The 19,857-nt window shown below is 38.5% G+C and overlaps 1 protein-coding gene across 1 annotated transcript in view; it reads left to right on the top strand.

The window, feature by feature from the left end:
- The first annotated feature begins 287 nt into the window (after positions 1–287).
- Positions 288–19,857, top strand: part of LOC126820469 (short transient receptor potential channel 7-like) — a 46,825-nt gene continuing 27,255 nt past the window's right edge. The window contains exons 1-5 of the mRNA XM_056101449.1: positions 288–410; positions 925–1,009; positions 14,296–14,447; positions 16,333–16,481; positions 19,196–19,394. Of these exons, the coding sequence (XP_055957424.1) occupies positions 345–410; positions 925–1,009; positions 14,296–14,447; positions 16,333–16,481; positions 19,196–19,394 (651 nt within the window). The 5' untranslated portion in view covers positions 288–344. The remainder of the gene's footprint in view (positions 411–924; positions 1,010–14,295; positions 14,448–16,332; positions 16,482–19,195; positions 19,395–19,857) is intronic.

The raw sequence follows: 19,857 nt of genomic DNA, 5'->3' as shown, positions 1-19,857 counted from the left end.
ATCTGTTTTGTCAAAGCTAGTTGTATCTATAGGTCGATGAATTGCCATATCTACTCAAATCTATTATTTTGTCGGATATGCAACCAGCAAAGTCCCATGTTCGTACACAAGACATGTATCCGCTGAAGGTATGGTATGGCATGGCATCACATCTTCTTTCGCCTTGTACACGAATCCATAGACCAGACACTCGTTTCAAAATTCCCCCATGAGGCTGCGTCGAGGGGGGATTAATTAACTAATTTTCAATAAAGGGTTTCTATTTTTCAGGATTTATGTTTCAAGAATGTAGTCAGATTGTTCAGAAGGGTTTTAGGGACTATATAACATTGTTTCATAATAAAATGGATTTTCTTCTTATCTCAATTTATACAGCATCTTTTACACTTCGATTCTTGTGTATGTATAAGGTACGTTAATAACAAATTCTTCCGACATAACCAGATCGCGTGGACTTAGAAAAATGGACCTTTAAATATGAACTGACGTTTTCTTCTAATCCCAGTTGTCGACAGCTACACCTGGAAAACTGTACAGACGAAATAGACACCATTACTGGGATTGGAATGGGGCTTAAATGTCCAACTTGTCTGCACCAACAAGGCTATACTGAAGACGGGATTCGTGCTTTAACAGCTGAAATAGCGATTACCTCCCCTTATATAGTCCTTGAACGTGCTGGGGGAGAGAGGTATGTTAATCCAAAACACCGAGCTTCCGCCCACTGCACTTTTTTTAGAATTGAAACTAGGATATTTTATATGCACTACCAATTCATACAGTTGATCTCCGCAGGCACGCCCCAACCTCGATAAAATCCAAAGTAGAACAATAGATATTCTAGTTAGTTGAATGTCCCAACCACTGAAGTACCATTGGGATTTTTTTTTCTCTTTTATTTTTGTATTTATTGTGTATTTATAGTTTTGGAGCGCTCGACGTGAAATAGAACAATCAACCTCACTTGATCCTGACAAAGCTTTTTACACAATTTATTGGTTAAATGCCGGTAAGATTCTTTATATTATTATTTGTTATATATTTGACTTCAATGATTAAAACATTGACTTCACCCGGTTATCAGGACGTATTTGTATCAAATACGTTTCCGCTTACTTATCTTTGAATTTTAACTGTCAAGGCCTTTATTACAATAACTCCTATATACACACAGGTTAACCTCCCACTAGGCACACGTTTCTTGTCTGTCCCGCGTATATCTTCTCCAGGTCCGGCGCAAACAATTCTTGATTGGGGGGAATCTCCCGGGGTCTAGATCGTTAGAGACACTTTCTGGGCTATTTCTGGCTAATAAAATTACTAAGTAAATGAGGTGAAACTTTATTCCTTTTCTAAATCCCTGACCATGCAAACACAGTCGATGGTGGTTTGCTGCGATACCGAACTTATACGATTTTGATAAAACTGACAATGTATGTTTATAAACGAAAGATCTCGGTTTGTTTAGATATTGGCGCATATAGGATCGCCACCTTCTATTTTTATCTTGTGAACCCTTTACAGCTCACGGTTTTTATTTTATTATAAAAACAACGTTCAAATATATCGCCGTTACACCATGATTACGGTTGAGTGCAAATTTCGTGAAAATCGAACCGAAACTGCCCGAAAAAATTTCCGCTACCCTTAAAAGTATTTAATACCCAGGTTGTGGATCACCCAGAGGTTCGAATTGGACCGTGTTGGACCGTAACTGTCTGGGTTATGACCCCTGAATATACGAAATATCATGCTTTTAGCTTGTGGACCCGCCAAACGGCGAATCATATTCTTATCTTGAGAACATGCGCAATAAATACTAACGGTGTAGACTGGAATAACCAGACACTAGAGATTGCCATTCGATTGAGACTTCGGCGTATTTCGCCGAACATAACTGATTTGAAATTAGAGTAAAAACGGAAACGATTTAATGTAAAATCACTTTATATATTATATTCATGTTACATTATTATATCCGTTGCGAGGCATTTGTGTCAATTTCTAGGTCCCAAATATTAGCGATTTAGCTCCTTTAAACTATGTGTTAAGGATCAAAAGTTCGTAGAGAGAGAGAGAGAGGGGGGGGGTAACGTCCACTCGACACAAACTAGGTCATTTCCGGACTAACATATGGTTCAATTTTTAGCAGTGGGAGGAAACCGGATGACCCGAAAAAACTCACGAGGTCGGACAGGCTACCTTACTCCTTGTCACGTACAACCGGGGAATCGTAGGTCCTCCAGAGGGGTTACAATTGTTGCCCCATTCTGAGGAAAAATAACAAATATGTTAAGGATCATAAGATCTTGAATGAGAGGATGCGATCTACATTACCCCATACATTTCTTGAAAAATGCGGGCTATCTTGCATGGCAACCGCTTTCAGCTGATAGCAGTGAATTATTTGATGATAGGATTACCTAATCTGTCAAGTGTCATAGATACAAATGGGAGTGGGATTGAAATAATGTTCAGTTAACTAATCGTGACTCTCGCAACTGGAGATCTCTCAACCCAGGGATCAGCATAGAGCATTGCAGGGTTTTCTTCTGAAAGCCTACGTCTCACTTCTATGTTAAAATCATGTCTCGTATCTAACCGCATAATTACTTGTGTGCGATAACCCGGAGAAACCGAGTGGTTCTTTTTTGCATACCCCGGGACATTCTACTCTAAATTTTATTTCCATGATCACTCGATTACTGTGGCAGAGGATAGTTTGGGCCATTTTGACAAATGTCACAGGATAAGATCTACACCCATTTCTCATAAAACAATTCCATTATACATACTTTCTATATTAGGCTTATTAAAAGTCTTTCAGTATGAATATTAAACTTCTTTCAGTCCGTCTTCATTAGCACGAATTATGCACAAAGCTAGGACGTTAAACCCCATTTCGTTTCTTTCAGTCCCCTGGGTGTCATTACCCTTGTACAAAGATTTTTTTTTTTTTACATTAATTTTCTTCTTTTTTAAACTAGGATTCCTCCCTCAGACTTTATAACCATGAACTTATATTGTGTTTCATTTATTTCCCCCCGGAGCTGGGATAATATTTAATTGATCGCGATATTCTTTAGAGTCATTTCTGGTATTCTTCTACTGGAAAGTTGGTGATAAGTTATCTTGATTAGCACCTTGTTTGGACACAAAACAAATAACTAGCCTGAAACCAAGGGATATTAAAAAGTATTTAATACTCTTGAGATGGAAAGAAGAGACAATAATTACAGCTTATTTTAAAAATCTTTGCAAATTTCTTCCCACTGAGTTGGATTTATTTTTTTATTAAAATGAAAAGACCATGTACGCATGTATTCTCGGGGAATTTAAAGGAAACAATGGCCCTGATTTGGAATATATAGTTTAATTTGGCACCATCTCTATAGTGTTTAAAAACCTAGAGGGGATTTTAACAAAAAACAAATTGTGCAACGTGTCTGGTCGTCATAAAATTGAGCCAGTCCTTTTCTTTGGTTGACTTTTTACGTACTGATATGGAAATCGAAAAGTTTTTTTAAAAAAGAAAAAAAAAAGTTGTTCTTGTCTAGTTAGTCAGCAAATTGAGACAGTCCCATTCTTTATTTGCCTTTATTACGCACTTATATAAAAAATTAAAAAAAATTTGGTGATGTATATTTCACGTTTTGTATTTCGCATTCATAGGCCTGTAATAGAAAGAACACGTTTACACAATTTGAGCTTTGTTAGAATTTGAATCGCTGCTTACTGGTATAAAAATATGCGACTTCCATTGTGTTTAAGACGAAGATTGATTTAAGTTCAAACTATTTTAGCATGGAATATTATTATTAAATAATTCTCTTCCTGCAAGGTATGAATTGTCCCGCCCACACACGTTTCACTAAACGATCGGGGGGGGGGGGGCGGAAGATATTTCTATTGAGTTAATCTGCAGTTTGGTCCTGAAAAAAGTTTTAAATTGAAAATAAAAAGCTGGGGAATTGTGAAGTGAAATCTCATGATAATATCCATGTTTAGAAATTAGCTGGCTGTACAAAACGCGTGCGTACATTTTTGCATTCATCAGAAAAGTATATCCCTCAGTCTCATGGCATGCTACTTCAAATAATATTTATTATAATATTGTTTTTAGCGTGTCGAATAAAATGAGTATATCTGGTGGCAAAATCACGAATACAACAAACTACCAGGTCACTGTGATATTTAAAGAAGATGAGCCCCTAGAAATTAATGCACAGAATCGGGCTGGCTTGATGTGATTAATGATAGCTGTGCGATTAACTTTTAGCTCTGAAATGCTAGACGGAAGTATAGTTTCGCTTGTAATTTATGCTCTACTATTTACTGAGGGTCTCCATTATCAACGGGGGTCACGGTGGCTAAGTGGGTAAGACGCTGGCTCGCTAGCCTGGAGGTCGGGTGTTCGATACCAGCATTAGCCGAGAAAGTTCATCCAGATTTTCCGGCGTGGTTCCCCCTTGTCGGTAATGCAGGATGAAAGGCCTGACAAGAACTGTTACAGCTGTCTAGTTGTTCGGAAGGGACGAAAAACCGAGGTCCCGTGTATACATTGGCGTGTACGTAAAAGATCCCTTGACAGTTGGAATTCGATATAAGAGTAGGCCGTAGCATACTGTATGGCGTGTGCCCGTCTTCATTAGCCCAGTCCGGAGCTGAACATTAGAACATTAAACCCCATTTCATTTCATTTCCATTAAGAACGGTGTGGTTTCCGCTTGGTAGTGGATATAGCGCGGAACAGTGTCTAGTCGTTAGGATGGGACACAAATAAATTTCGCGTGTACACATTGACTTGCACGTAAAAGAACCCTTGGCAGTTGGAATTCGAAAAAAGAACAGGCATGTCTTCGTTAACAATGTATCAAACTTGACTCAGTACACATCGTTATGCAATGGTTGTTTCTGCTTGGTAGCCATTTTCTTTACTCAACACAAAATAATGCCGAAAGTTATAGCTTCGCCTAGCGTGGCGTTCTAATTATACTCATAAAAAAAATCTTGGCAAAATCGCTTCGCCCTCCCCGTCTAAAAATTTCTAGCCGAATAGGACGGTGCAAAGTGTTATTTTAATTATAAACTAATATTACCTATGTGGTGAAATTATTCCAGATCAAGTTTAACCATAATGATTGTGAGAGTGAAATAATGACGTCTTGTTCTCGTCTTATAACAACGACCTATATAAATATAATACCGTAGTTTCATTAACAAATATAATTACCATACTACGCCTTTATGAAATGACATTACTGGGTGTCATTTATTTGGCGCTACCTGACGTGTCATAACTAAACTCAATTAACTAGGAAAGACACTAGAAGCGGATATTAATCCAGTTATTCCTAACAAAACGTTTAATATCTAGTAGCGCCTCCTTACGCATCTCTCTATTGATAACGCCCTGACCGATCAAAAGACATTATTTATTACTATGATTTAACTGATCATATTGTCTTTGTGATCACCCAATGATATAAAATTTGATGTAAGTCGATCAATGGTATTGTATCAAGAACCTTTATTGCAATAGGAAACCGGGCGTCCTTTTAGTAGGATTACTCGCCATAATTATTGATAGGGATGCAAACCATGTAGCTTATTATATTGACGTATAATTCCACAGCGGTCTCAATCCCAGAGGAATGGTTATATACTATATAGTTTCGGAGAATGGGTTCATAGATATATTTTGGGGATTTTAGTCAAGGCTATATGGAGGAAATGTGGATTTCAAATGCTGGGTAAATTATTCGTTGAGCTGACTCCAAAATATAAAGACAAAATTCAACAAGGTTCAGTGCAGGTAAAATTGAACTGTAGGCTATCTATACGACCTTTATTGGTTTGTTTGTCAACATACATTTCGCCCTGGCTCTGCGACCCACGCCATTGGCTTGACATAGCCTCCCATCTAAATTTCCTTCTGATTGTGAGATATAGCTTACGTTCACTTACTGTGATATCGCAGACAAGACAAGGTAAATTTAAGTTATCCTGGTGATGAATAAACCGTTTTCCTTGGATAATAAAGGTTCTAAAAAATCCAAGTGATTGAATAAGACTAGAAACACAACAGGGAACCCATTAAGAAGTAATTAGATCTTCATGTTGTGGAGACCGAGCCACAAAATATATAAATCAAAATAAAATGATTAAATTTTACATAGACTGATCCCTATTGTGATATATGACTTTATAACTTCTTGGTATACGGTTAGTGCTAAATGATAATGTCGGATCAATTTTTCGTCATAGGTCACGAGATATAAACAGGGATAGCGCTAATCCCAACCCTAACCCTGTACCTGGACCAAGCACGAATGCTTACCCTATTACTAACCTACAATCTCGCCAACAATTACGTGTCCTAGTCTTATTTACATCTCAGCGACCTTGACAAAAATTGAGCTGGCCTTAACAAATAGATTTAGCCTTGGTATACAGCCTGTACGTACATTATCAATATTTACCATCCAGATCTGGTCAGATTGTGACCTTGGTTGGTTTTGGTGCACTGACAGAAGATGAGGAAGTCGCTGCTGAGGAAGAAAAGACTTTCTATGAAGGATAGAGAAAATCCGATCCAATTAGTAAAGTATGATGGGATAAAATGAAATGGAGTTTAATGTTCTACTTTTTGTCTCCAACCGGGAAAATGAAGAGAGGTGTATACGCCATATCACTGTCCTTCGCTAGGCAAAATATAAACGGATTTCAACTTTCAAGGATTACGACACGTGCACGCCACCGTGTACACGTAACCTCGTTTGTACTTCCCACCCGAACGAATAGAAAACTGATAAGGGGAACCAAGATGAAACATCCTAGCGAACTTTCTAGAACTCTTGATAACTGAGTCAAGTATAATGAAATAGTGGCTATTTACATAGAGTGGAGGCCAGTCAACTCTGGTTGTTAAAAATTCCCTAGAATTTTTCCTACTTGAGCTTGTGTATCCCATTTTCGGGGATTTTAAATAAACTATTATATGCCTAATTTGACATGACATCACGACAGTTACATAAAAAGTCACGCAGCATACATTTAATTTCTGTAAATCACTATATAACCAACTAATTGTATCTCCCTAAATAAACTCCTCAAGTACTTGAGCGTTTTCATATGTTGGCTGTTAGCGGCCTATGGAAGCGTATTTGGGTCATTACTTATTGAAATAATATCGCAACATATCGAACTAAAACATGTCAACTTCATGAGTTATATTACAACATATCGACTTAATAAAGTCGACTTGGCGCATTAAATTCACCACTCTTGTCGACAAAAGCTATATCGATATGTTTACATAATGTCAATAGCCGATGGATGAACTTTCTCGGCCAATGCAGGGATCGAACACCCGACCTCCAGGCTAGCGAGTCAGCATCTTACCCATCTTGCACAAAATTGGCATTTATATCTAGTACAATAAATAATCCGTAAAATTTAAAATGATATACATGTAATTGTATTGATCTCTAAATTTGTGAGAGAACAAAAATACAAACAAATTTAAATTTTCTCTCCGCATACAAATTCATTCTTATTTTTCTGTTAGGAAATAACATAAAATGGGGTTTAACGTCATACTCCTTGTCACGTACAACCGAGGAATGGAAACCACACCAGTTGACTCAATGAACACCTTAAAAAACAACGCGAACGTGCTGACCATTCGGTCATCCAACCTCCATTATACACTTAGCACCCATCCACATCCTTTCTCACACCAAATTACACTAACAGTTATTATCGAAAAACATTTCCTGTTTTATCGAAATACAAGTTAAGGAGGACTATACATTTTAATAGAATAGAGAAATGCCAAAGTATCTACTTGGTACAGTATAATACATCTTGGGGCACCAGTCTCCATTTCCAGTTCTAGAAATTGGACAGATATTAACAAAATTCCCCCAAAGCACACTGTATGGCGTATGTCGGTCTTCATTACCCCAGTCGAAGCAGAACAGTAGGACGTTAAACCCCATATCCTTTCATTTCGTCATTTCCTTTCATTTCGTCATTGAATTCCAATTGTCAATGGATCTTTATGTGCACACTAACGGGTACAAGAGGCCCCGTCTTACCATACAAACGACTAGTTGCCTTTCCTTGACAGACCTCACTCCCTTCCCTATTGGCGGCATCTTCTATGGAGTGATTACGTGTGGAGTGTGAATTATGGAAATAAAATTGTAGTATATGTTAGTTCCCACCGACGTATGCCCCCGCCCCCCCCCCCCACCTAATTTGTGACTTTTTCTCTCTGTTAAAATTTCTAATGCTATATATAAATATTTAACAATCCACAACATTTCGCACAACTAAACGTAATTATCGAACAACATTTCCTGTTTGATCAACATACTATGTTTCGACGATGGTTCTTTCGTCTTGGAGGGTGGGGGAGGTGGACGAATGGTTTGGGCGTACGCGTTGTATCATATGGCCTGTCATTGAGTCAACTGGCGTGGTTTCGATTCCCCAGTTGTGACAAGGAGTGGAGCCGCCTATCCAACCTCGTGGCTTTTCTCTGCCCCCCCCCCACCTGCTACAGGCCCTACGCGCAAGCGAAATATTGAAATAAAATTGAATCATTCTCTCTCTCTCTCTCTCTTTTCCAAACGAATTGTAGACATGTTAATTATACTACTGATCTACGCCCCCCCCCCCCCGACGTACAAGTACAAAATATTTAGGAAAATGACTCTTAATAAAATGGCTGACTATAAAATGTATTCGTTACAGACGGCCGAGATGATAGATTCAAACCACATTAGTTAGGCTCGTTTGTTTTTGTTTTTTTGTTTGTTTGTTGTTTTTTTGTTTTTTTTTTGGGGGGGGGGGGCTTAATTTATACAGTGTGAGACATTGACTGCGTTCATAATTCACGCGATGTTATATCAGTTGTAGATTAATCACAACAATAATAAAACTAATATTAAAGATACATTATATAATATTTAGATAAAGAGATGACCATTCTTACTATAATAGTTCAAAAATAGATCATGTAAACTAAAAATATTGAAAATTCATTCAAATTACTCCATTCTGACTGGACGTAGGGCCTGACAAGGAAAAATCGAGGTCCCATGTACAGATTGGCGTGCACGTAAAAGATCCCTTGGCAGTTGGAATTCGATATAAGAGTAGGCCCGGCAAAATTTCCCCCATAGCACACTGTATGGCGTATGCCCGTCTTCATTTACCCAGTTTAGGAGCAGAACAGTAGGACGCTAAACCCCATTTCGTTTCATTTCATTTCTTCAATTGTGTACCAGATAAATCTATGGTAATACTTGAAAACTACAGGAGGACCGCACTTCACACAAAACTAATCTGATAAAGCCGACAAGACAATATACACCGACTTTAATGTCGTGATGTCGGGTAAAAATGTCGTGATGTCGGGTAAAAATGGGTAAAAATGTCGTGATGTCGGGTGAAAATGTCGTGGTGTCGGGTTGTCGTGATGTCGGGTAGAAATGTCGTGATGTCGGGTTGTCGGGTTGTCGCGTTATGAAATGCGACACCACGACATTACGACATGATACCAATCAGCCACCATAGTTTTGCGAATTCTTCTGTTGGTTCAATGAAAAATCTCCCTCCGTGAATTTGAAAATTTATGGGGCGCCCCCCCCCCCCCCACCCCCTCATGGAAAAATTCGGCGCCCTTTCTATCGGACTGGACGCAATACGAAGACAACGACAAATGTTCCCATATCAGTATGGGCGCCACATAAAGGCGAGTGACACTGGTTGCCCGCCCACGACGAAATTGGTGGGGCGCCTAACCAATGTCACTTGGTTTTATGGGCGCCTCGACAATCATGTCGTTATATATGAGGCGCCCCTCAAATGGTTAGGCGCCTCATAATATCTCACACGATTAAAGTCGTATTCCTTCCTTCAAATTTGTATTATGTTCATATCAAAATATCATAATACGCCAATATCGCAAATTCATCCTCAAAATGAAATTTTCCGTCATTTTCAGGTGCAAATCCCATTTTCCAATACTTTCTGGGGGAGAGCACCAAGTGTAGGTATATCAGCGCCTCCAGAAGCCTCATCGCCCCCCCCCCCCCCCGCCAACAATTTTGGGCTGGCTACGGGCCTGCCGCCATTATCTACCTACCATATCCAAAATAATATAATATATGAAATCGAAAACATTTTGGATGATTTGTAGAATGTCCATATTTAAAACACATTTCCCCTTGACAAACAATCTATCTTGTCGGTTACTTCCGAAAACTGAAGCTAACTTGAATTTGAGTTTTGTACATTTATGAAATATGATATGACTTTATCATATGATTTACATGTATATCACATTTATGAAGTACGATATAAAAGTCATAACTTTCATAACAAACTGAAATATATCTTTAAAAATGTTCGTGAACTTTAATAAACTAATTGGTTTTTGTTACAAAGTTAACTCATAATTATAACTCAAAAAAAGATGGAAAAAGACTTTGTGAATTGTAAATAAATCTTTTCATTTATATCCAAGTTAGGCATGCTATTGTATTTCTTTAACAGGTTATTAAAGTGAAATATAATAAGCGATTAAATATCACTGCATTCTTTGTCCAAAGCGTAATAATTTAACTGTAACAAACAGAAAATGTCTTCTAAAATCCCTTAAATCAACATTAAAGAACAAATTATAATAGCAGGAATGTCACATGTTTTCTTTTAAATTTGCACAATCTGATTAAAATACAGATCTATATTTCGTTGGTTTTTTTATACTTTCGATGGCCAACACTACATGAAGATGTGACAAGTTGTACTCGGAGGTCGTATCAGGGGTCGTACGAGCGGGTTTTGACCCTATGACGACAGACATTGATTAATCAACCAGCGTTGACGTTTCTAGTGGTTTATACACAGTTCCGTGCATCAACAGGTCAAGAACTCGCCGTAACAGACCGTTTCATTGGCTTATACCCCACTTCAACCAAAACGTCGGTAATATAACAACTCTTCCATATCCTAGTATAGATTGAAATTTGCAATGCAGTTTTTTACATATAATAGTTAAAAATGTCGAAGTAAATGCATCAAGTTACAAAAAAATACACGAGAGTCTTCAATTGTTGACGGCAATACTATATCATGTCTTGATATTCCTGTCAGCAACTCGATTATTTCAAGAAAATGTGTATCACATCCAAACAGTGGAAAATTCGTGCTGTATTCATTGGATATTTCTTCCAGCGTCTGCAAACTACAAGGTAGAGGAAATGCATGATCGACTGTATTATATATCTCTGGCATATGGTACAAGATATCAGGGACTCCGGTTGGCTCAACATTACCTTGACGTCTTATTCTATGGCTATTCCAAACAACTGTAAATGTGTCTAATTGTTGTTGTAAAACACCTAGAAGACAAAATCGGATGCACTGGACGTGAAGAACATCTGTGCGATCAAATTCAATATCAATACACATATTGTTAAAATAATTTCTCCAAAATTGTATGATAAGCGCTCTTAAAGTTCCCCCAAAACGCTTTATTCTTTGATTAGCAGTAGAACGAGAAACTATACACGATTATAATCCTCTATTTCGTCCTATCACAGTCAAAAATGCAGTTTGAATATCACGAACAATGACGTTTTCTGTCCCGGCATCCATACGAACGCAGGATGGAAATTTTCGAATCTCCTTTATGTAATCCAAAAAGAACCTTGCAATATATTTTGGGTTATTATTTGATGGCCCAGCTTTAAGCCATAATAATTTCCTTGAATGGCGATGTCGAAAGGTTTTAATTTATCATATCCGTCGATATGGATAAGGTAATTAGGTACACCCTCCTGCGTTATTTCCTGTGTGTTCGTAACATAACACCTTCGGGATCAATGACGCGTAGACACAGACGTACAGTCTCTTGTGTGACACGGATGCCATAATGAGCATTTAGTAATCTCCAAATCGTTCTGTATCCACTATTTGAATAACCATTATTTAGTAATTCACAAATTTGTTCCAAAATTCCCATAACATTTTCCTGGTTTCTCCATCTATGCAGCCGCATCCGTCTTAATGTCCGTTTCAACTTTGCATGACTTATTAGTATATGGTCGCATATATGTAAAAACCCGAGTATTTCGTAATAAGTGTACCCTAGTCTGAAGTAATGCCGATTAAAGATTCTAGAGAGGCGTCATCACCAGTACAAACTGATATCTGAAATAAAATTAAAATGTTAAGCTATTGTTCAATATTTAATTACTTTAAATGCATAAAACCCGGGAGCCGTGGTAGCTCAGCGGGTAAGGCGCTGGCTCGCTAAGCTTGAATGCCCGTGTTGGCCGAGAAAGTTCCTCTGGGGTTTTTTTTCACCGTGGTTCCCCTTGCCAGTGGTGCAGGACAGAGGGTCTGGCAAGAACAGTGTCTATTCGTTCAGATGGGACGAAAAAACGAGGTCCTGTGTATACGTTGACATGTGCGGAAAAGAACCCTTGACAGTTGGAATTCGATAAAAGAGTAGGCCGTAGCACCGCTGTCCGAGCAAAATTTTCCTCATAGCACACTGCATGGCATTTGTCCATCTTTTAATTCATTAGCACGTTAGGTTCAGAAAAGTAGGACGTTAAACCCTATTTCATTCATTCATTCATCAAAAGTTTGTGATCGAGTTTAACTGTTGGTGGTGGGATTCAAATGTATTTCGGATATTTTCAGCCCTCATAGTTAAATTACAGGAGTCTGTAAATATGGCTGAAACTAAGAAATAATGAACCCGAAACTCACCTGTAAAAGAGTGTAGCCTGTAAGAAACATTTTGTTGTTAATCAAACGACAATCACAGATAGAATGGCAGCTGTGGTTATTTGCGCTCAAATAAATAATATTGAGATGATATTAAGTAAAAAAGCGACATTATTTCTATAAAACATGACATGTCGATTTAGAGTCAAATCGGCTATTGACATTATGTAAACATATCAATATAGCTTTTGTCGACAAGAGTGGTGAATTTAATGCGCCAAGTCGACTTTATTAAGTCGATATGTTGTAATATAACTCATGAAGTTGACATATTTTAGTTCGATATGTTGCGATATTATCTCAATAAGTAGTGACCCAAATACGCTTCCATAGTTGGCTGTTAGCGGCCATTCAAATGAATCTAAATCGTCGCCTTGGGAAGAAGGCGACAAGTCGAGTAGTCGACAAAATCAACCCGCCAACACGACAAAATAACAAAATACAATTATTTGGACTTGTCGTGCGGCGACTTGTCACCTCGGAAGTCAAACTCGAGCTTGCGCATGTGCTGATTGGATAACTTGTATGCGCACAGATTAACTTCCGAGCCGACAAGTCACCGCACGACAAGTCGAAATAATTGTATTTTGTCGACTTGTCGGGTTGTGAATAAGTCGAAGGCGACAAGTCGACAAAATCAACCCGCCGACACGACTTGTCGGGTCAATTCTGTCGACTTGTCGCCTTCGACTTATTCACAATCCGACAAGGCAACAAGTCGACAAGTCGACGAAATCAACCCGCCAACACGACAAAATAACCCGACGATCGTCGCCTTCATTTCGTCGACATGTCGGGTCAATTCTGTCGACTTGTCGGGTCAATTCTGTCTACTTGTCGCCTTCGACTTATTCACAACCCGACAAGTCGACAAGTCGACAAAATACAATTATTTCGACTTGTCCTGCGGCAACTTGTCGCCTCGGAAGTCAAACTCGAGCTTGCGCATTTGCTGTTTGGATAACTTGCATGCGCACAGATTAACTTCCGAGGCGACAAGTCGCCGCACGACAAGTCGAAATAATTGTATTTTGTCGACTTTGTCGACAAGTCGACAGAATTGACCCGACAAGTCAACGAAATGAAGGCGACGATCGTCGGGTTATTTTGTCGCCTTTTTCATAAGGCGACGATTTAGATGACATTTGAATGGCCGCTAACAGCCATTAGATTTTCATGCGATTTTCTAGCATGCACCAATACGCCTCCATTATTTGAACGAAAACAAACACTTAAAAGCGGAAATACAGATTTAAATCTGGATTTGTTTTTCCTTTATTTACGATATCCTTTTCTGTATTGAATGAAATTTGAACGGTCACATTACAAAACGAAATAGCATCCGTGTTTTAATCCAAAGCAACTAATTTAGTAGTTTGATCTCAAACTAATGAGTCCGAGTGAAGGGATAGTAAATAAATCTTAGAATGGCTGTTGATTTATAACACCTAATTGAAATTACATATTGATTTTGTTTTCCAGATCGATTTTACTGGGATACATCGGATCCAACCAACATATCAGAGGGTCTGTTGGCTATTGCTAGCATCTTAAGCTTTGTCAGAATTAGTAAAATTTTTACAGTGTTTAAAAGTCTTGGAATTTTACAGATATCACTTCAAAGAATGTTAATGGTAAGATTTGATACATTCGTTTAAAGAGGCTATGCGTGGTCTTAGTGATATCACAATCCCTTGCAAACTACAATATTGCGAAAGTTGAATCTCGTAATAGGAGTATCAGTCCAAAAATAGTTAAATTATGTTCAGTGTATACAACGATACGACGTATTGAACATTCCATCGAGCTATGCTGTTCCCTATGCATGCAACGAGACCACAACCATTTCCGTGACGGAAATTGATGACCATGTTTTACATGTGATTGAATCCAGTAAGGGAGCTGATCCGGCGTAAATATTAGCGTGGATTCAGCCGCGGGGAATTTTATATTTTCCGATAAATGCAGATCACGCATCGTTACTTTAAGGCAACAAAGATTTAGTTCCTAAACTTTCTATTTTATTTATTTTTAAAAATAAAGGTTATTATTCTTATATTAAATGCCAGAATCAATTGAATAAAACCATCCATATTCACATTCCCTTTAAATTTCCAACCTCATGTGTTTTCTCCGGGTCCTCCGGTATTCTCCCACTGCTAAAGACCCCTACGCGCAAGCGAATTATTGAAATAAAATTAAACCATATGTTAGTCCGGAAATGACCTAGTTTGTGTCGAGTGGACGTTAAACCCCATTTCTCTCCCCCTCTCTCTCTCTCTCTCTCTCTCCCTTCAAATTAAATTCTTAGTGTTGCCTTCTTTATGGTTTGTGACAAAGTACTCTAGAACTTATTGACTCAGCTAGTTTTTGATAATATTGACTTTTCAACTCTATATACTTCTGTTTAGTCACCTTCTTATTAAATATGTAATTAATCCATTATGTCATTTACAAACTACATATGATCTGTGTACAAGCTCCGCATGACTTCAAGGGAATACGCACTGGTCGGTAATCATACCATGGCGTGATAAGAAGACAATTTCATATGATCATGAGTCTTATCTATTTTCTCTATATAAACAGGAGTATGTTGACAGAGACGATGGGGAATAAAAGGGGCTTGGACGAGTACATGGACTCACCCGAGGTCACCCACTGCCTTGGCAGAGGGGCGGAATGGTGGATTTAATATAGTTATGTACCGTCCTGATGTGTTCCAGGCGTAGTCTAGTTTCTGTTTAATATATGCCCCTGTGGTTGTATTATGTAGCTGTGTTATATTCTGTTCCAATGTAAATAAGCCCTATATGTACGAAACCGATCTCTGTTATCACTAAGATAGTGTTGTTGACGAAATTGTTGGTTAGGGTTTAGGGCTAGGTCCAGGGTTAGGGTTGTGGTTAACGCTAGCCCTGTTTACATCTCATGACCTTTGATTAAATCTGGAAGTCGCCTTAAGAAGTAGATCTAACCAAATACATACCCAAAACATTCGCCCTTACCGGATATTACATCACCACATACATTGTAATAATAGTTGTTTTTACAAAATAATAAACCAGAGAACCCTGTGTTTTATCTTGAGTGTCATCAAACATAAATGATGGCTTGAATGCCAAATAAAAGCAATACGTTTAAGAAATGCACAAACCTCCATAAAGAAATAAATGGGTCTACATTTGTTAATTGTTGCATTGTTTTGCCTCAGCCCTTCTAATAAATCAGATCGGCACTATGGCTACCATTAAGATGTAAACGACATTTTTCATTGGTTGATTGTTTTGTGGTGGTTGCTAATTACTTTCACCTGATTGGATGATTTTATGTAGTTGTTCTTTACAGTTCATTTAGATCCCAGTACTGCTGGGCCTGTTCATAAAACTATCGCTGTCCAATGAAAGAAAAATAACAATGTGACCTTTCGTTTATACACATGTTAAATGCATATTATGTTGTTTCACTGTGGAAAATACAAATTGTTAACAATTTTTTAAATTTTTTTTTAAATTTTAGGACATTGTTAGATTCACGAGTCTTTTCTTTTTCGTAATGTGGGCCTTTATCCTTGGTCTACACAACCTATTTCAGTACTACGATCATCCCGAAAATCTGGAGATTGAAAATAGGAACATGACAATTAATGCCAAACAAAGTTTTGGAACGTAAGTAGTTTGATAAATCATCATTGCTGCGCTATGCCCCTTAAGTACGAGGGTGGTTAGTTCCCTTTGTCGAAGTACTGAAGGCCAGTCAAATCGCACGCCAAAAGATGGCTTGTTCAACATCGAAGTGTTGTTTATGGATTATATACAATTATATAAAACACTACTATATATCTAACTAATTATATAAAACACTACTAGATATCTAATTAATGATATGAAGTACATGTTTAGGACAGGCAAATTCATCACACAGAATCCCATGTACTTTTCGTTAATGATAAAGGTTTTGTTACTTTCAGCATCATCGGGTTAACACTGTCCATGTATGTAAGTCTTGTAGGCTCACTCAGTCGGGCTCAAAGCAAATAGATAAAGCTTGGTGGTAGTTTCAAATGAAATACCAATTTCCAGTTGTCAGGTGGGGTTACCTATTGGCCAGTAATCACCTTATATCTTGTTATACTCGTCAAAAAGCGGCGTGACAACGTCCCTCTTTTTGTACCGGGAGTAATATCGTACTTTATAATTACCGCTTACCGCGCGCGCGAGAGAGAGAGATGGGGTTTAACGTCCACACGACACAAACTAGGTCATTTCGTGACTAACATGGTTTTTAATTTTATTTCAATAATTCGCTTGCTCGTAGGGGTCTTTAGCAGTGGGAGGAAACCGGAGGAGCCGGAGAAAATCCACGAGGTTGGACAGGCGACCCTACTCCTTGTCACGTACAACCGGGGATTCGAAACCACGCCAGTTGACTCAATGACCGGCTTTATGATCCAACGCGGCGCACGTACTAACCATTCGAACTAATGGCCTAATGATTTAACGCTTTAGATCTGTCATGGAGACATGTGGCGTGGTATCGATTCCCTGTTGATACGTGACAGGGAGTAGGGTCGTTTGTCCAACTCACTGGGTCCCCTGGTTTCTACAAACTGCTATATAATGACAATTACGCGCAAGATAATTATTGAAATAAAATTGGACCATATGGTAGTCCCGAAAAGACCTACTCTCTCTCTCTCTCTCTCTCTCTCTCTCTCTCTCTTTCTCTTTATCTAAATAAGAATAAGCCGTAGTAGCGGCGATATCCGGTTACGATATCACTCAACAAAGTAAGACATTAAACCTCATTTAATTTTTGGTTTCATGTTGGTGCAGCTAAGACCTATATATTCATCGATTTCGACAAAACGTTGATATCTCATCTTAAATTATCAAAAGTAAAAATAAAAACATTTCCGAAATAATGTGAAAGGAAATAGTTTAAAACGGGCCATAGGCGTACGAGCCAGGGGGGCAGGGGGGGGGCAGCTGCCCCCCTGACTTTCGGGCAAGCTGAATTTTCGGGCAGACGGGTAAAGTGAAAAAAAAAATTTTATTTCATCTATTTGGCAAAAATAAAGTTCCCGAAATCTAATAAAACACTAATTTTACGGGCTGGAATAGCACTAAAACGCACTTGCGATCGTCAAATATTCCAAAATTTTTTGGGGGGTCCATATAAGGTCAGCTCCGCTTCTTCGCCTCTCGAAGAAAACCGGCGCAGCTGTCTGTAATCCTGAAATTTTTCCGGGCATTTCTAGTTTTGCTTCCCTAACTGTCATCGATCCCTAATATAACACTAATTTTACTTTTCTTTAAATTGAATACAACGAATTTGAACTGAGTTGACTATGGATTAAAACATTTTGTCTAGAGCCACTCTTCTTTGTGCGACATTTTTCTGGCAACGATTATTATTTGTGAATGCAACTGCAACAGTCTGATTGGATGGTTGGAATTCAGAATGAGATTTTGGTTACAAAACCATTGTACTTTCACGGGCTAGAATAGCAGAAAACGCATTTGCGGTGGTTAAATTTTCAAAATTTTCTCTGGGAGGGTGAGGCCCCCATACCCCGCGACGATTGATTGGTTGTTTGGAATTCGGGTCAGCCAGGTAGGCTATATTGGACCGAATTGAAGTTGCTGTATTCACAGGCTGGAATAACAGGAAAACGCGTTTGCGGCAGTTAAATTTTCAAAAATTTTTCCCAACGGTTGATCTTTTGATTGGAATTCGAGTCAGCCATTGTAATTAGGCTATATTAGACCACATTGAAGTTGCTTGTTCACGGGCTGAAATAGCAGGAAAACGTGTATGCAGCCGTCAAATATTCCAAAATTTTCTTGGTGGGGGGGGAGGGCCGTACAAGGTAAGCTCCGCTTCTCGCCTCTCGAGGAAGACCGGCACCGAAATATTTTCGGGCATTTCATGGTTTTGCACCCCTAACTGTCATCGAGCCAGTACGCCTATGAAACGTGCATTGTGTAGAGCTAAAACTCCCTATTACGGGACTTTATAGTTTCAAATGTTACACAAATTATTGTTTATACATTTATTTACAAGGCAAGCTCATAATCAACTCTAAAAGCCACCAGGTGGATGGCTTAGATATTGATTGAATTAGAACACTTTCTCCATTTAATAATTTACGATGTTGGAGACTTTAGGGATTTTTGTATCGAACGATCGAGACTAACTTATCAAAAACCTCAAACACGCACAACATCGCGCAGAATAAAGTAATGTGAGTGAAATTTTCAATATATTTAATTTCCATTATCTATCCAGAACGAGCAACTATTTAACGAAACCTTACCTAATTCATCTATACGCATTTCCATATATATATATATATATAAATAGTGTATTTTTTTTACAGTTTAAAAGCGGGATTTACAACAGTATTTGGATCCTTATTTGGACGAGGTGAACCAGATGTTGTTCTATTAAATGAATATAATAATAATGTAACAGAAGAATTTGGTTTTATTATATATTGGGTTTATAACACAACATTTGTGATAGTTTTACTGAATATGTTGATCGCCATAATGACCAGATCATGTCAAAAAATAGCAGTAAGTGAGATACTTTTAATATATTTTGGAGCTGCAGTGACTAAGTGAGTAAAACGCTGGGTCGCTAACCAACCGGTATTGGCTGAGAATGTTCCTTGGAATTTTCGAGCTCGTGCTTCCCCTTGTCAATTGTGCAGAACGGGGTGGGGGGGGGGGGGCTGGCATGAACAGCGTCTAGTTGTGTGGATGGGATGGGAACCCGAGATCCCGTGTACATCTCCTGTCATCCCGCTGACGATCGGGTGACCTGGTTAATAGTAAAGTCTCGTAGCTTTTGAGCTATCTTTCTGCTCCAACGGGGCTAATGATCTGAAGGTGCATAATAAAATCTTTTATCGATTTCATACTGTCCAAGGTACTTTTACGGACACACCAATCCGAACGAAAAGGCACGTTTAATTGTCTTGTCCTCCTCTCTATACCACTGACATCGGAAATCCAAGCTGGGAAATCACGATGAACT

This window comes from Patella vulgata, chromosome 5, assembly GCF_932274485.2.
Source record: "Patella vulgata chromosome 5, xgPatVulg1.2, whole genome shotgun sequence".
NCBI lineage: Eukaryota > Metazoa > Mollusca > Gastropoda > Patellidae > Patella > Patella vulgata.
Note: the sequence above shows the minus strand (reverse complement) of the source record. Positions and strands in the feature narration are given on the sequence as shown.